At 39.7% G+C, this 15,532-nt stretch overlaps 1 protein-coding gene across 1 annotated transcript in view; it reads right to left on the minus strand.

The window, feature by feature from the left end:
* Nucleotides 1-15,532, minus strand: part of CAT (catalase) — a 37,546-nt gene that overhangs the window by 9,051 nt on the left and 12,963 nt on the right. Inside the window, exons 5-10 of the mRNA XM_012452323.3 lie at nucleotides 14,216-14,320; nucleotides 13,494-13,619; nucleotides 10,553-10,744; nucleotides 9,953-10,105; nucleotides 5,419-5,557; nucleotides 2,597-2,727 (exon numbers count right to left, since the gene is read on the minus strand). Of these exons, the coding sequence (XP_012307746.2) occupies nucleotides 2,597-2,727; nucleotides 5,419-5,557; nucleotides 9,953-10,105; nucleotides 10,553-10,744; nucleotides 13,494-13,619; nucleotides 14,216-14,320 (846 nt within the window). The remainder of the gene's footprint in view (nucleotides 1-2,596; nucleotides 2,728-5,418; nucleotides 5,558-9,952; nucleotides 10,106-10,552; nucleotides 10,745-13,493; nucleotides 13,620-14,215; nucleotides 14,321-15,532) is intronic.

Raw genomic sequence — 15,532 nt, forward strand, 5'->3', positions numbered from 1 at the left:
TTAGTAGAGATGGGTTTCACCATGTTGGCCAGGCTGGTCTCAAACTCCTGACCTCAGGTGATCTACCTGCCTCAGCCTCCCAAAGTGCTGGGATTACAGGTGTGAGCCACTGTACCCAGCCTGCAGTTTTAAGGGTTAAAAAAAAAGTATGTGTACATACTCTGTCACCTGGGGTGGTGTGCAGTGGAGCAACCACAGCTCACTGTAGCACTGAACTTCTCAAATAAAGTAGTCTTGATAATATCTATAGTTCTATCTTCCAATTCACTAATCTTCTCTTCAGCCATGTTAACCGCCTTTAAAAGTCATCTAATAAATTCTCATTTCAGTTGTTGCATTTTCTAGTTACGTCCATTCAACTCTTTTTCTATAGTTTAAAGCTCTCTTACTAAATTCTTCATGCTCTCATCTTTTTTCTTAAACCTATTAGTCAGTCATTTTAAAACCTGTATCTGACAGTTCCATTATTTAAGCCTCCACTAGGTTTGTTTCTACTGTCAGTTTGCAGGGAGTTTTTTCTCTCTCTTGATTTTCAGTCATAAGGTCTTAATGTGTTAGGTGCCTGGTCATTTATTGTTGAATGCTTAACATTTCCATATAAAAAGGTCTAGAGATCATTTGAGGTTCTATTTTCCACCAAAGAAAATTTTGTTTGCAGATGGCATAGAGATAGATCACCTTAATCCAATCTGAGACAGGGCAGAGGCAAAGTTGTGTTGCAGGTTTTCTGAGGGCAAGTTTATTTGATGTTTGCCTTTACTCATAGGCATGGCCCTTCAGGTATTTCGACTGAAAGACTAGAGTGTAACTAGAGGCTATGCTTCTTAGCAGACCTTGAATTCCAATTTTTGTCCCTTCAGACTCATGAGACTGTGGTAAACACCACTCAGCTTCTGGACCAGTGCTTACAAATTAACAAATACTTTAAGAAGAAAAGAAACCAAATGTCAAGCTTACTTCTCTGCACTTCTCTATCTTTGATCTTGGCCCCTTAAATTCTTGCTGCTTTGTTAGCTCTCCAAGACAAATGCTTTATGTATTTTACATACCTTTTCAATGTTCTCCATGAGAGAGTAAGTGTGATACAAGCTAGTGTGCCACAGACAGATGCAAGCCCAAATCAATCATTTTTAAGACAATAAATCTGGACCTTCTTATGTATTTCCCATGTGACTCATCATTACAGAATTATAACAATAGTATTGTTATTACTTAAAAATCACACTACATCCTATATAGTGATGACAAATTCTCTCAATAAAATAAGCATGAGCACATAGTAAGTTTTCATATGTAAGCAATAGCCTCATTAATTTTTGCAGGGGTTGTATGAACTGATTTTATACCTGTATTGACCTCGCATAGGCAAAATTCTTGAGAGGCAGAGAATATACTGTAATACACTTGGTGTCATCTGCATCACCAAAAATAATGCAGTTATATAAAAGGTTTGTAGGAAATGTTTTAAGATCCTCCAAAAATGATTTCTATCCTACAATAATGTAATTTCATTTATATGTATACACATACATGTATATACATAAATGCTTTTCAAACAAAGATATTCTCACAGTGAATTAATTCATGTATTTAAGTATATTTTACTTGGAACCCACATTCACAAACTGAGAAATCAGAAATAGGTTCTAATCTAATTTAAATACTAAGTTTAACACTAACTGCTCAAACAGAGCTCTAGAACAACTATACCTTTATTATTTTATTGTGTGTGATATGATAAGGAGGCACCTGCCCACCCACAAGCCCTTCCAAGTCCGAGGTTCTCCTTCATAGCATGTACTGAAAGAGCCCTTAGGGCAGCCATAGGTGACTGGAAAGAGAATGAGCACTTGACCTGGGGCAGTTAACGAGAGGCTGACCAAGGCCAATGGTGCAACCTGGGGTGAAAAGATTAGCCAAGTCAATATGATTCTGTCTCTCTAGAATCTGAGATAGACATGTTGAGAGAAAGAGTAAAAGGTGATCCAAAAAAATAAATAAATAACACATGAAGAAAGATGCCATAAAGGAGAGTTAGGCAATGGTCATGGAAAAGCCACAACAATGATAAAACAGAAGCGCTGAGGCAGATAGGAGAAAACAGGAAGATGTGGTAAAAATAATCAATTAGCATTGGCAAGCAGAAGCAGACAGATGGAAAATAACTAAGCCATGTGAAGGGGGAGCCCTGCAGTGGAAATGCCCACACTCTTGTGGTCAAGGCTCCTGGAGCTATTTTGAACCTGGGCTGTCCTGCTCAGATTCTTAGATTTGGCTGCACATAAGCTGTACATGCTCATTCCTTAAATTCCCATGAGATCACTCTTTCCCCAATGCCCCCCTCCCTATATCCCTTCAATAAAGTTTGCAGAAACTGAGACGAGTCTCCATACCTTGAAGCAAAAGAGCAGAGTAATACAACCCTTCAACTCCACCCAATAAGGGGCCCAATTTACTATTACAGACGAGTCTCCCTTGAATTCAATGTAAGACATATTAGACACTTTGGGCAGTGGCCTGGGGAGGGGAGGGAATATGCAGACATTGACAAGGAGACGTAGCAGGTGACTCTTGTAGCAGACAAAGAAGTCATTACCTGGGTAACATTATCATCATTGGCAGTGTTGAAGCGCTGCACTTCTGCAGAACATCGGGTGCTGTGCTCCAGAGCAGAAGGCTGTTGTTCTGGAGCACCAAAGCTGTTGGGGTAGTAATTTGGAGCACCACCTTCAAAAGAAAATCACCCAGATTCACTTAGGAATAAGAACAGTCAAGTAAACCTGCAAGTAATCACTGTGATGAAAAATAAATTTAAGTAGTAATCAGATGCACATGTACACATACACAGATATAAACACAATGCACACATTATTTTTAATTTCCCGCTTTTAGCTGCAGGTAGTATGAAGATTCTTAGGGAACACTGCCATCTGCTAAATGCTTGCACAGGCTGCCACACTCTGAGTCTTTATGAATAAATTTCAAAGTCCCTTCCAACACATCAAAGGGTCTCATCCATCAAGTCCTCTGAGGCTTACCAGCACATGTAGAAGTTTATCCAGGTTTGATTTGGCCACCACATAGGGATGAGACCCAAAGACACATTGCAAAATTAACTTGTAAAATTGCTTCATTTGGACTTGGGCTCAATTCAAACACTGCATCACAAAATTCTTGAGAGAAATCTGAAAGTTCTGGTTCTGCTCCTTGAATCTACAGACACAAGCATGGAGCTCTGTGATGTGGCCTGACTGCTGCAAGGTCACACAGTAGCCAGTGGCAGATATGGGATTGGAACTCTGGGTTTATTGTCTCCTCCAGTCCAGCATACGTGGTATTTCCATTACAGAACTCTTCTAGGATTCTCAGGGTATCTCTCCTTTACTGACAATGATGACTTTATTCCATTGTAGCTTCACTTTAATACTCTCCACAGATTAATAAAAAAAGATATTTTTAAAATGTGGTAATTGAAGTATATTAGCACTTACTTATCTGGACTTATAAGAAGAAACAGTGACAAATACAATCAAAACATATTCTATGACTTCTGAAATAAATTATGTGGCTTTTTTTTTCATTTTGGCATATTTTCTCAACTATACTTTGCTTGGGCTGACACTGGCAGAAGGTTTCATTACCTGAGCACACACTGCTTAAACAGGAGTGGCCCAGAAACATATGAAGTGGCTTGAGGAAACCAATTACATTGGGGTTGGAATTTTAGCCAGCTCACTGTCATAATAGGTTATCCACAGTGGATAATCAAGAGATGCTTATGTATGGCACACCAAGTGTGTGTGCAGGGGAAGGAAGGACAGCATACTATTATGGAGCCCAATTATCAGCTCAAGAAATTCAACAGATCAGCCACATCTGTATGAAAAGCAAAATGCTCCAACAACCAGCCATCACGGTGTTTTCTTCATTAAGAATTAGCTCTTTGAAATGTGCCTAGTTAATTTTTAAAATCCTACTTCCAAGTGAGCTCTGACCTTTATTCAAAATGGGATTGTCTTTAAGGCACTGTCCACAGGAACAAGTAAGCTCCTTTGGGGAGCTTCAAGGTCACAGCCCAAATGCTCTACTTTTAAAATCAGGTCAGGCGTGGTGGCTCATGCCTGTAATCCAAGCCCTTTGGGAGGCCGAAGCGGGTGGATCACCTGAGATCAGGAGTTCGAAACCAGCCTGGCAAGCATGGTGAAACCCTGTCTCTACTAAAAATACAAAAATTAGCTGGCATGGTGGCACATGCCTGTAGTTCCAGCTACTTGGGGAGCTGAGGCATGAGAATTACTTGAACCCAGAGGCGGAGGCTGCAGTGAGCCAAGATCATGCCACTGCACTCCAGGTTGGGCAACAGAGCAAGACTTTGTCTCAATAAATTAAATAAAGCAAGCAAGCAAAATGTAACAGCTATGGCCTTTGGCTGTTGGGACTATAATGGAATTTTTCTTCTCTCTTTTCTTCTTTCTCCCATATTTTCCAAATTTTCTTTAGGACACATGTATCATTTTTATCATAGAAAAGTAAACTTTGTTTGAATATAGACACCTATGGCTATAAATATAAATCACCAGTAAAATTTCTGAAGGGATCAACGTATGCAGCCTATTACTAAAACACATGTCCTAAATGGGAAAAGAAAATAACTAGATCTATATTAAACTATGGAATAGTAAAAGGAAAAAACTTTAATCAAACATTCTGCTTGACTTATTAGAATAAGTAATTAGAACTAGAGCCTGTTTGTACATGACACCAAAAAAAAGTAGTTAAAAGAAAAAAATCGTAAGTTTGATAAATGAGTTCCAAAAATCCAAAATGTGGTGGAGTTTCAGCTCCCCAGTTGATTCGCGTGACTTTATTCACGAAGGGAGGATAATCGTTTGACTCGCTCTGTCTCCCCTACTCCCTTCTCCCCAGGCTTCCCTGCTAATTCCAGCTCCTTCCAAATTATACTAGACCTGCTCCTCCAGGCCACAACAGAACTGCAAAGAGAAACAAAAGACTCCAACTCTTGGCTTTTGCATTTCCAAGGGTCTAAATCTCAGTGATTTCACAGAGAATTAAGGAATTGTCTGTTTGGGTGAAGTGTCTCTAAAACCTAACTCCCAAGCTGGATGCTACTATACTCTACCCAGCTTTTAACTACTCAGATGTACAAGTAACATCTGAGGTGGGAACTCTCAATAAAATAGATAAAAAGCATGGAGAGTCCTCAGGCAGCCTACATCTTCACTGCTGGGCAAAAAAAAAAAAAAAAATGCCCAGTAAGCAGCACCTAGGGAGCACCTTCACCAAGCAGGAGGTCCTGGTCCTGCGTGGCCAGCTTGAGCACCACTGGCCTGGCATCCCACCCATCTGCTCCACATGCCCTCTGCCCACGCAGGGGAAGCCCAATGTCTTTAGGCCTACCCTGATTGTCCTGCATGCACATGGGGCCGTCACGCTGGTAGTTGGCCACTCGAGCACGGTAGGGACAGTTCACAGGTATCTGAAGATAGTTGGGTCCCAGGCGGTGGCGGTGAGTGTCAGGATAGGAAAAAAGGCGGCCCTGCAGTAATAAATACAATAGACACTGACTAGCGGCAGTAACATATAACACAGGCATGGGCTGTAAACTTCATTCTGAAATATGAAGTACAAAGCACTCTGTACACGCTTACCACAAAATTCTGCCTATCCCCCTACTTAAGAGTCAAGCCTCTACCTTATGAAATGAGTTCTACCTAACTAAACAGTTCTTAATTTCCCAGGCCCTATGGCCAACCATAAATCTTCACATCTGTTCTAGGTAATTTCTGTGTAAGTTAGTATCTTGTCTTATACAGTATTACTTGCTATTCCCAAGGAAGTATCACATTATAAAATAAATATTGCTAGAACATTCCCTAACTGAAATATTGAATTAATTCTATTCTTTCTCATTCTCCCACTCCAGGGGAGGAACCAATCATTTGCTCTTAACAAAAAGCAACAGATTTCTACAAAACCAACAGTATATTTCTACAAAACCAACAGTATATTCTTCAAATAAGCACTTCCCACTGGGTGCAGTGGCTCATGCCTATTATATATAATTCCAGCACTCTGGGAGGCCAAAGTGGGAGGATCGCTTGGGCCCAGGAGTTTGAGACCAGCCTGGGCAACACAGCGAGACCTGTCTCTACAAAAAAATTTAAAACATTAGCCAAGCATAGTGGCATGTGCCTGTAGTCCCAGCTGCTCCAAGAGGCTGAGATGGGAGGCCTGCTTGAACCCAACGGGTTGAGGCAGCAGTGAGCTGCAATTATGTCACTGCACTCCTGCCTGGGCAACAGAGCAAGATCAGAAAAAAAGTACCTCCCATGCTGCCTTCTGAATTAACTCAGATACACTTTGACCTCTGAGACTTTCTAGATAACAAACAAAAAAAAGCTACGGTTCAAAATGAAGGCCCTACAATGCCAAAGGTAATGAACCTACGATTAAATTATGTTCCCTATTAACCAAGGCAAGGTGGCAAGCATTTTGAAATTTCTTTCAGTTAATGCTGAAACAAAAAGCTTTATGATAAATTCTGCATTAATCTTAATACCTAATTATTGAACTATTCTCATTATTCATAGTTCTATGAGCAATTTTTTCTTCCATTGAATATATCATTGGCCTTGAACCTTAAAAGTATTTTTATATCCCTAATTCTATGAGGCAAAATAAAAGCCAAATTGAATAGAGCAACTTAAGCAATAACCTTGTACCAAATCACTGATCCCAACAGACTTAATCCAGTCCCACTGTTCTGTCAATATTTTGCTTTTGGCTGAATGACTCCCTCCCATCATCATTTCCTATTTAGATGACCGGCCACGTAGCCATGACAAAAACTCAGCTATAGGTTGGAAGCTAGTTGTTTCCTTTGGCTCAAAAAATTGTGCTCTTGACTCTATCAACAGGATAGGAGATACAATCGCGCCCTGGGCAACTCCTGGATGTGGCCTCTATCATATAATTCTGATTTTGTGTCACCCTGTGTTTGTCAGGCAACCTTACCCCACCTTTGGGTGGAGACCAACAAAGGTTGGGAAATGGGCACAGTGAGGCCATATCCTGGCACCAGCTGGAATCTAGGCCTTCCCCAAGGCCCTGTGCCTGAATTCCCTTGCTCAACCTGTGTGAGTGGGAAAGGCTTTCCCATTCAAGCAACAGGCCCAGCTCTCCAACTCCTGGTAAACCACAGAGCATGAGAGCAAGAAAGGCTGCACCTGCATCTTCAGGTCCTCGGGGGATAATCTCTCTATGACTTGTATTATGTTATTTGTCCATTTCACCGTGATGTGGCTCACCACTTTGGATAAAGTTAGAAAACTTATTAACATGACCTTGTGAAAAGGCACCTGTAAACATTTTCCATTAATATACTGCCACTGCCTAAGCTACAGCACTCGTGAGCTCTCAGTAGGAATAACGCCAAAGCCCTCCTAACTGGCTCTCCACTTCCAGTCCAACAAGACAATCCACATACTCCCTACTCACCTACTCAAAAAATCTCAAATCATTCCTTAGTGGTCACCAAATGGCTAAATGAGTACAACAGTCCCTCCCCAATTATACGGCCCCTCACAGGCTCCATGGTATTGGAATTCATACCTAAATGACCTAAGAAGAGAGGGGAAAAGCTAGGCTAGAAACGATAACTCAACAAACTTATGAAATCTCTTTCAAACACTTTCTAAAACTCATTTAAAAAAAACTATAAAGAGTACACTGAATTTAAAATAGACATATTTGCCAGAACTGAAATTAATAAGAATAGAAATTGCATTAATTTCTACTTGTCATCCTTCTTCAGGACTCTCTTCCCTACTGTCTGAATAGCTGCCTTAGACATTTGCTTTCTTATGATGTAGAGAATATGTATTCGCTTTGCAGGGGCCTAGTTCTCCATTCAAACCTTCATTATTCTTCAAATTATGACCCAGTGCTGCTGACTGCCTCAGGGTCCCACTGAGGTCCCAGACACCCATGGTGACTTGGATTCTTGTGAAAAGAGTTTAGGTAACCTTGTATTCCTCAATCTGTTCCCTCCCTACATAAGCACGGTTATGTAGCCTTAGCTCTGCCCATGACAATTTCATGCCTTGGCAAATCCCATTAGCCTCACCCTCACCCAGTTCAGCTACCAGGCAGGGAGTTTCAGGGCCCAGGGTTACACTGTTTTGGCTTCCTCTACTCCAGGGTTTCAATGCAACATCTGCTTTTCCTCTGAGAGTTGCTTAACTTTCCTTTTTCTATTCCCAACTCCTAGTCCCGCTTTTTCTATTTATCACCAAGAAGAGTGATTCTACTCAATTTACCCCAGACCACATTTCTCAAAACTGAAGAAAGCTTTCCTTTTCCTAGAAGGGTCAACTGTACAAACTCCTACTCAAGCACTTAAGGTCCCCTCTGACATATACTCAATGAATCTATCCAAACTCTATTCTTCTCATTCAGGAAAGAGTCACTGTTTATAGTTTCAACACACCTAACATGGTCCATCTTTGTACTGATGCTCATGTCCTTCTCCTGCCCCATTTTACCTACTGAAAATCAAATCCTATCTATTCTTCAAAACCATCTCAAATGCTGCCTTGTTCATGAAACTTCATGGTCGACCTCCTATCAGACAAAATTTTGCCTTCAGAATCACCACGGCATTCTGCCTTACGTTATGGCACCCAAGACAGTCCACCATACACAACAGACAGGCACTCAATTTATAATAGTTGAATTGAACTAAAAACTAATGAAAAACTTACTTTCTATGAAAGCCTCAGATGTTCCCCAATGTCATAAACAAAAAAGTTATTTTTTAAAAAAATGGGAATCTTAGCTTGTCCGCTATGTAGACTGAAACCTGAACTGGCATCAGACATGTGTCACATAAGAAGTAACCTTCAGTCACTGTGGTCTGATTTATGGTACATTCTTTAACCTTTGTTTCATGGTCACAGTCCAAAAACACAAAAGATTGATTTACACGGTAATTATTAAGCCAATTATTTTCCTACTGATTCTGATCCAAAGTAGAATTTTTTACTCTTGGTACTCTTGAAAAAGCATATTGAAAAGTAATGTAAAACATACTGATGGGGCCTAATAACATTAGCAAGGTGAATGGTTAATCCACTGCCTTTATCCCTGGCAGCATACATTCAGTTCATAAAGATCATCCCTAAATCTCTTTTTACAAATGGAAAAATTCAAGCATCATTGTGAAATAGAAAATGAGGCCAGCCGCAGTGGTTCATGCCTGTAAACCCTGCACTTTGGTAGGACGAAGCAGCAAGATCACTTGAGGTCAGGAGTTTGAGACCAGCCTGACCAACATGGTGAAACCCTGTCTCTATTAAAAATACAAAATTAGCCAGGCATGGTGGCAGGTGCCTGTAATCACAGCTAATCAACAGGCTGAGGCAGGAGGATCACTAGAACCTGGGAGGCGGAGGTTGCAGTGAGCCAAGATCACGACACTGCAATTCAGGCCGGGCAACGGAGCCAGACTCCATCTCAAAAAAAAAAAGAAGAAGAAGAAGAAAATGAATAAAGTTAGGCTTACCAAGGTATTATAATTAATTAACCATACTCCCTCCCATCAGTTACAAACTGAACAAACAATGCTTTACTCTACCAACACTTAAGGTATTTCTAGTACATCTTTTTTTTTTAATTAAGAGACTAAGTATTCTTGTCTTCACATATGTAGGGACTCTATTATGGAATTTTGTTTATACTTGGTTTATTCAAGGAATTCTCATTGAAGGATAGTTCACCTCAGTGAGTCCCACAAGGTAACTAAGCACCCAGATTAAAGTTTAAGTAATGTTCTTGTTAATTCCTCATATAAAGATCATGCCAAACTACACATTTTGTGTGTGCATGTGCACATGGACACCTGCCTCAGAACATCTCAACCCGCCAGGCTCACCTGAAGCATTTTGTCAGGGCTGGCCTCAATGCCAGGGGGCATGTTGCTTGGGTCGAAGGCTATCTGTTCAACCTCAGCAAAGTAATTAACTGGATTCCGGTTTAAGACCAGTTTACCAACTGGGATGAGAGGGTAGTCCTTGTGAGGCCAAATCTGAAAATGATGTCATATTCACAATTACCAGGCAATCAACCGAAGGAAATTAAGGTTACCCATAAAAATACCAGATTTCAAATACAATCAAGCCAATGAAAATAATTTTTAAATCCAATAAAACATAGGAATTTAAGATGAGTGCCTTAGTTAAATCTTTCACAATAGTAAGTGGTAAATACTGACACTTTCCCCAGGCAAAAGTACATCAGCTTTTCACAATCTGTTCCCTGTTAATAACAATATACATATTCAAAGAAATTACAAACAGGAATGTGGAAGTAAGATGCTGATAAACACTCATTCACAGCTTAGGGCACTCTGAGATGGTACCCCACAAATTTTGTATATGACTTCCCCATCATTATAATTGCTTGACTAGATTTTTTTTCTAATTACGTAAGAAGAGACTTCAAAAAGAAAACAATATAGTTGTTACTGACTCACCTTGGTGAGATCAAATGGATTAAATGGAAAAGTTTCTGCCTGACTAAATGTCATGACCTGGATGTAAAAAGTCCAGGAGGGGTAGTTTCCTGTGGCAATGGCATTATAAAGATCCCGGATGCCATAGTCAGGATCTTCCTGAGAAAGTCTTGCTGCATCTTCAACAGAAAGGTTTTTGATGCCCTGGTCAGTCTACAAAATGAAAGAAAGAAGCTCCAATGGAAACTTATTAGCAAAGTTATCAACATTTAATCAGTAATTCATTGAAGGTTTATGAGTAACACACCCCAAAGAATGAACTTTCTTTACAACAATATGTCTATTGTTCAAATCTGATACTAACGAATTTATCAACAAGAAATTCTACTTGCTTATCCCAATACTTTTAAATGTCGAGGGAATCCCATCTATACATTTCATATTTAAAATTAATCCTATCTTTCCCTTTATGTATTCTATATTTGAATTTTTACACTCATGTTACTTTCCAAACCAGAAAAATCAAAATATATCTTAAAAGTAGACAAAGGATTAATAAAATTAAAGGAGCTCCCTTTTAACATAAAGTATTGTTTTAATTCCCATTTTATGATCGTTCAAATCAGTTACTGAGATTGTGCTCAGATAGCACCCCTTCACCCCTGCCCTATTCCTTTTTTTTTTTTAATAAACCATAGAATCATAGCTCATAGAGCTGAAAGGAACTTCAGTACAGCCATTTGGAACCAGTTCTCTAACTATGAGCAGGCAAAATTAATATTCTGACTTTCCAAGCAAGCCATTAAAACTCAGAGAAGCTGTTTCCCTTCATAAGTGCTCCTATCATCATATCATACTGTTCTTTAATGGACTGACCATGTAATCTTATTCTGAAAGAACTCCCAACAAGCTAAATGCTGCGGAAAGATTTCCTTAGCAAAAATCAACTCTGAACGCTAGTCTATTTCTACCACAGAAATCCCAGCTCTCTAGTCAGTGACAAGGTTTGAACTCTTACTACTGAACCAGAAGTAAAGCCACCTTCAGGATCTAAAAAAATGAAGGTCACCATGTGCAGATCACCCAGAGCTAATACATTAAGTTGTGCAATAATATTGCAATACCTTTCTGATTTTAGCTGAATCCTTTAGGTTTAGAAAAGAATAATCTTAGGTCAGAATAATCCAGACTGATGAATCCATATAGATCTCAGGCTACGGGGCCCTAGGATAACAGACCCACAAGCAATCCAATCTTTCCAGGACTTGTACAGCTGGTAACATTATGCCAACTTTACAGTGACAAGAATTGGAGCTCAAAGAACTTTTAATACTATGCCCAAGGCCACAGTTATCTAGAAGAGTGAAAATTTTAGTTCAGGTTGACGTAACTCCAAAGCTACCAACTAGACTGGCTGTCCCAGATATAACCATTTAGTCTTGCTCTAAATAACACTAAACTGCTCCCTTTGGCAATTACAAGCCAATGGGTCAACTGTTTCATAAAATTTTTCCTTGTCAAAGTTTATAGATCCAAGTTACGAATATAAAAAGAGGTGACAGTTTTTCTGTTTGATACACCTACATTAAGTTGTTCAGATAAAGCAGAAAACAGGGCTTTTGGATATCATTAAGAGAGGGATTATCCAGTACTTGTCACAAGCCCACTTCTTTCTGCTTATTTTAGCAGCAGTATTTGGAAACAGAGGTTCTCAGCTTGTTTTTAGCTAGCCCTCGGGAATTCTCTGGGATTATCACTAACATGCCAGAGTTCACTGGTAATATCGCTCATTGCAATAAATGCCACGCTTATACCAAAAGAGGGCCCTTTAAAATATTTCAGTTGATTAAAACGTTCTCAAAACCCTCCCCAGAGGTAACTGATTTGATCTGGCTATATGAACGCAAATGTTAAAAAATAGTATAATATTTTACTTATATGCCTTGTTCATAATACAACTTCAATAAATGCTAAATAAATAGATAGATGACTTAAAACGTTAGAAGAAATGATGTTGGAAAGATGCTACTGGATGCTGGAAGTGATAGTGAGATTGGAATATGCTCCAAGCTGTCTTGGCCCCTTTCTGGGCCCTAAAAGGTATCTATGCTCAGGATAATGACTCAGAGCTAAGAAAGGCAAAGCATCATAGCACTTTATTATTTTCTAGAGCTTGATTCCAAACTCCAACAAGAACTCTAGAAAAGCCAGGCTAGGGCCAGGCACAGTGGCTCACACCTGTAATCCCAACACTCCAGAAGGCCAAGGTGGGAGAAGCACTTGAGGCCAGGAGTTTGAGACCAGCCTGGGCAACACAGCAAGACCCCATCTCTATAAAAAAAAATTTAAAAATCAGCAAAGCACAGTGGTGTGTGCCTATAGTCTCAGCTACTCAGCAGGCTGAGGCAGGAGGATCCCTTGAGCCAAGAAGTTCACTGCAACCCAGGAGTTACTGTGAGCTATGATCATACCACTGCACTCCAGTCTTAAAAAAAAAAAGCACTAGGCTAAACTAGGTGGAAATTATTTCCTTCTGCCTAGCCAAGAGGTCTATATTATCCTCTTTGAGCCCAAACCAAAAGCTTAGATATTCCCACTTCAGGGAGAAAGCTGTATTCAACATGAAGCTGCCAGTACAGAAACATTAAACCACTGGCAGCACGAAAGAAGCACATTTTCTAAATATTTACGACAAGGGACACAGGATCCAGAAAAAAGAAGCTTAAACTGTTGATTACAGCCATGTGCCTTACCTTTGGCCACATGTAAAAGAGAGACTAAAGAGAAATCACACACAGTTCTAATTGGACAGTGTGAAGTTATCTCCTTGGTGGTAGCCAACAAAATACTCACAGGACTGATCAAAAGTGGAAGAAAGCCTTAATCTTTGCTCAATCTTCAGGAAAAACAAGGAGCTGTGTGGTAGGAGCCTTGTACCCTCTGCCCCAAAGGTAACATGTACCTTATAATGGAATTTGCAATAAACCGCCTCTCCATTTGCATTAACCAGCTTGAAAGTATGTGATCCATATCCATTCATGTGGCGATGTCCATCTGGAATCCCCCGATCACTGAACAAGAAAGAAACCTAAGGAACAGAAATATAAAGCCTAAAATGTTTTCATTTAAATCAAAACATCCTAGATTTTAAAGATATTCCTTCGTTTCCAAAAAGTCCCTCAATGACATAAAACATGCTAGCCAATTTCCCATGGGAAGGGTTACCACTATTATTTCACTTATAGAAAAACAAAAATTTTAAACCAGGATGATAAGCAAATCACTAATACTATGACTCAAAATTCTATGAAGGAAAGCTAAAACATCCTGAAAACTAGCCTAATTTGTTATTCAAAATTTATTTTCATAGCAAATTTGTTTGGTACTATTTTCCCCTCACTTCCCTAATTCAGAGCTTTACCATATACTACAGACTTTCATCCTTACTAACGCTAAATATCAATTGACAATGTTGCCAGCTATCTATCATTATCATCATTTAAGGCTGATGAATGGGGGATGATTGATAAAGCCAGTTATTACAAAACTCTTCATGATTAAGAAATCTGAGGAAGCTAATTCCAATAAAATAGCCAAAACTGGAGACACACTTTATAAGGAGGCATAATTAATTAAACACTGCATCCCAGGTGACAAATTACAATAGAAAAAAAGGGTTCACACCTGATGCAGAGATTCAGGACGTAGGCTCCAGAAGTCCCAGACCATGTCCGGATCCTTCAGATGTGTCTGAGGATTTCTCTTTTGACTGTGGATAAAAGATGGAAACTAAATAGAAAAAGAGAGAAAAAATCCAAACACTAAGTTTACAGGAATTATGGTGTCTTGCATTATACATGCCTATTACTAGATTTATGGATTATAATTCTAAATACAATCCTAGAATTTAAAACTGCCAAACCATAAAATAAAATTTATTCAACATAGACAACTAGCATCTAACATACCCTAAGTATTTCAAATATACTCAAAACTATAGTCCTTTTTGTGTAATAGGGTCTCACTCTGCCACCCAGGCTGAAGTGCAGTGGCATGATCACAGTTCACTGCAGCCCTGACCTCCTGGGCTGAAGCAAACTTCCCACTTCAGCCTCCTGAGTGGCTGGGACTATAGACGTGAGCCACCACACCTGGCTAATTTTTGTATTTTTTTGTAGAGACAGGGCTTTGCCATGTTGCCCAGACTGGTCTCAAACTCATGGACTCAAGTAATCTGCCTGCCTTGGCCTCCTAAAGTGGTTGGATTTATAGTATTTCTTTATGGAAAAAATGTAGTCACCTTTATGGAAAAAATGTACCTACCTTCCTGCGTGCGTGTGCACACACACACACACACACACACACACACCCACGTGCTGACTCAGAGCACGTAGAGACACCTACTTGTTTCTAAAGTAAAGTCCCTCTTTTGCTATTCTTAGATGCTCTGCAAGGAAAACTAAACTCACTTCCCATTAAGTCAATGAATCTTAAAATGACCATCTAAGACCAATGATAACTGTTGTTATTTGATCTTATTAAATACAGAAAAATGTAGGCTGTGCACTATGGCTCATGCCTGTAATCCCAGCACTTTGGGAGGCCAAGGCGAGTGGATCACAAGGTCAGGAGTTTGAGACCAGCCTAGCCAATATGGTGAAACCCTGTCTCTACTAAAAATACAAAAATTACCCAGGCATGGTGGCACGTGCCTGTGATCCCAGCTACTTGGAAGGCTGAGGCAGAGAATCCCTAGAACCCAGGAGGCAGAGGTTGCAGTGAGCCAAGATCGTGCCATTGCACTCCAGCCCAGGCAACAAGAGCGAAACTCCATCTCAATAAAATAAAAGATAATATAAATATAAATACAGAAAAATGTGTTGAAAAAAAGTAATCCAGGCAACTCTTTTCTTTCTGCCTTTCCTAGGGTTCCTCCTCAGATGTCAATCTATTTGAAATCAATTTAAATCAACAAACAGTTGTTGAGTGCAAAATACTCTA

Source organism: Aotus nancymaae, unplaced genomic scaffold (genome assembly GCF_030222135.1).
Source record: "Aotus nancymaae isolate 86718 unplaced genomic scaffold, 86718_ANA_hifiasm-v0.15.2.pri h1tg000059l, whole genome shotgun sequence".
NCBI classification, from domain to species: Eukaryota; Metazoa; Chordata; class Mammalia; order Primates; family Aotidae; genus Aotus; species Aotus nancymaae.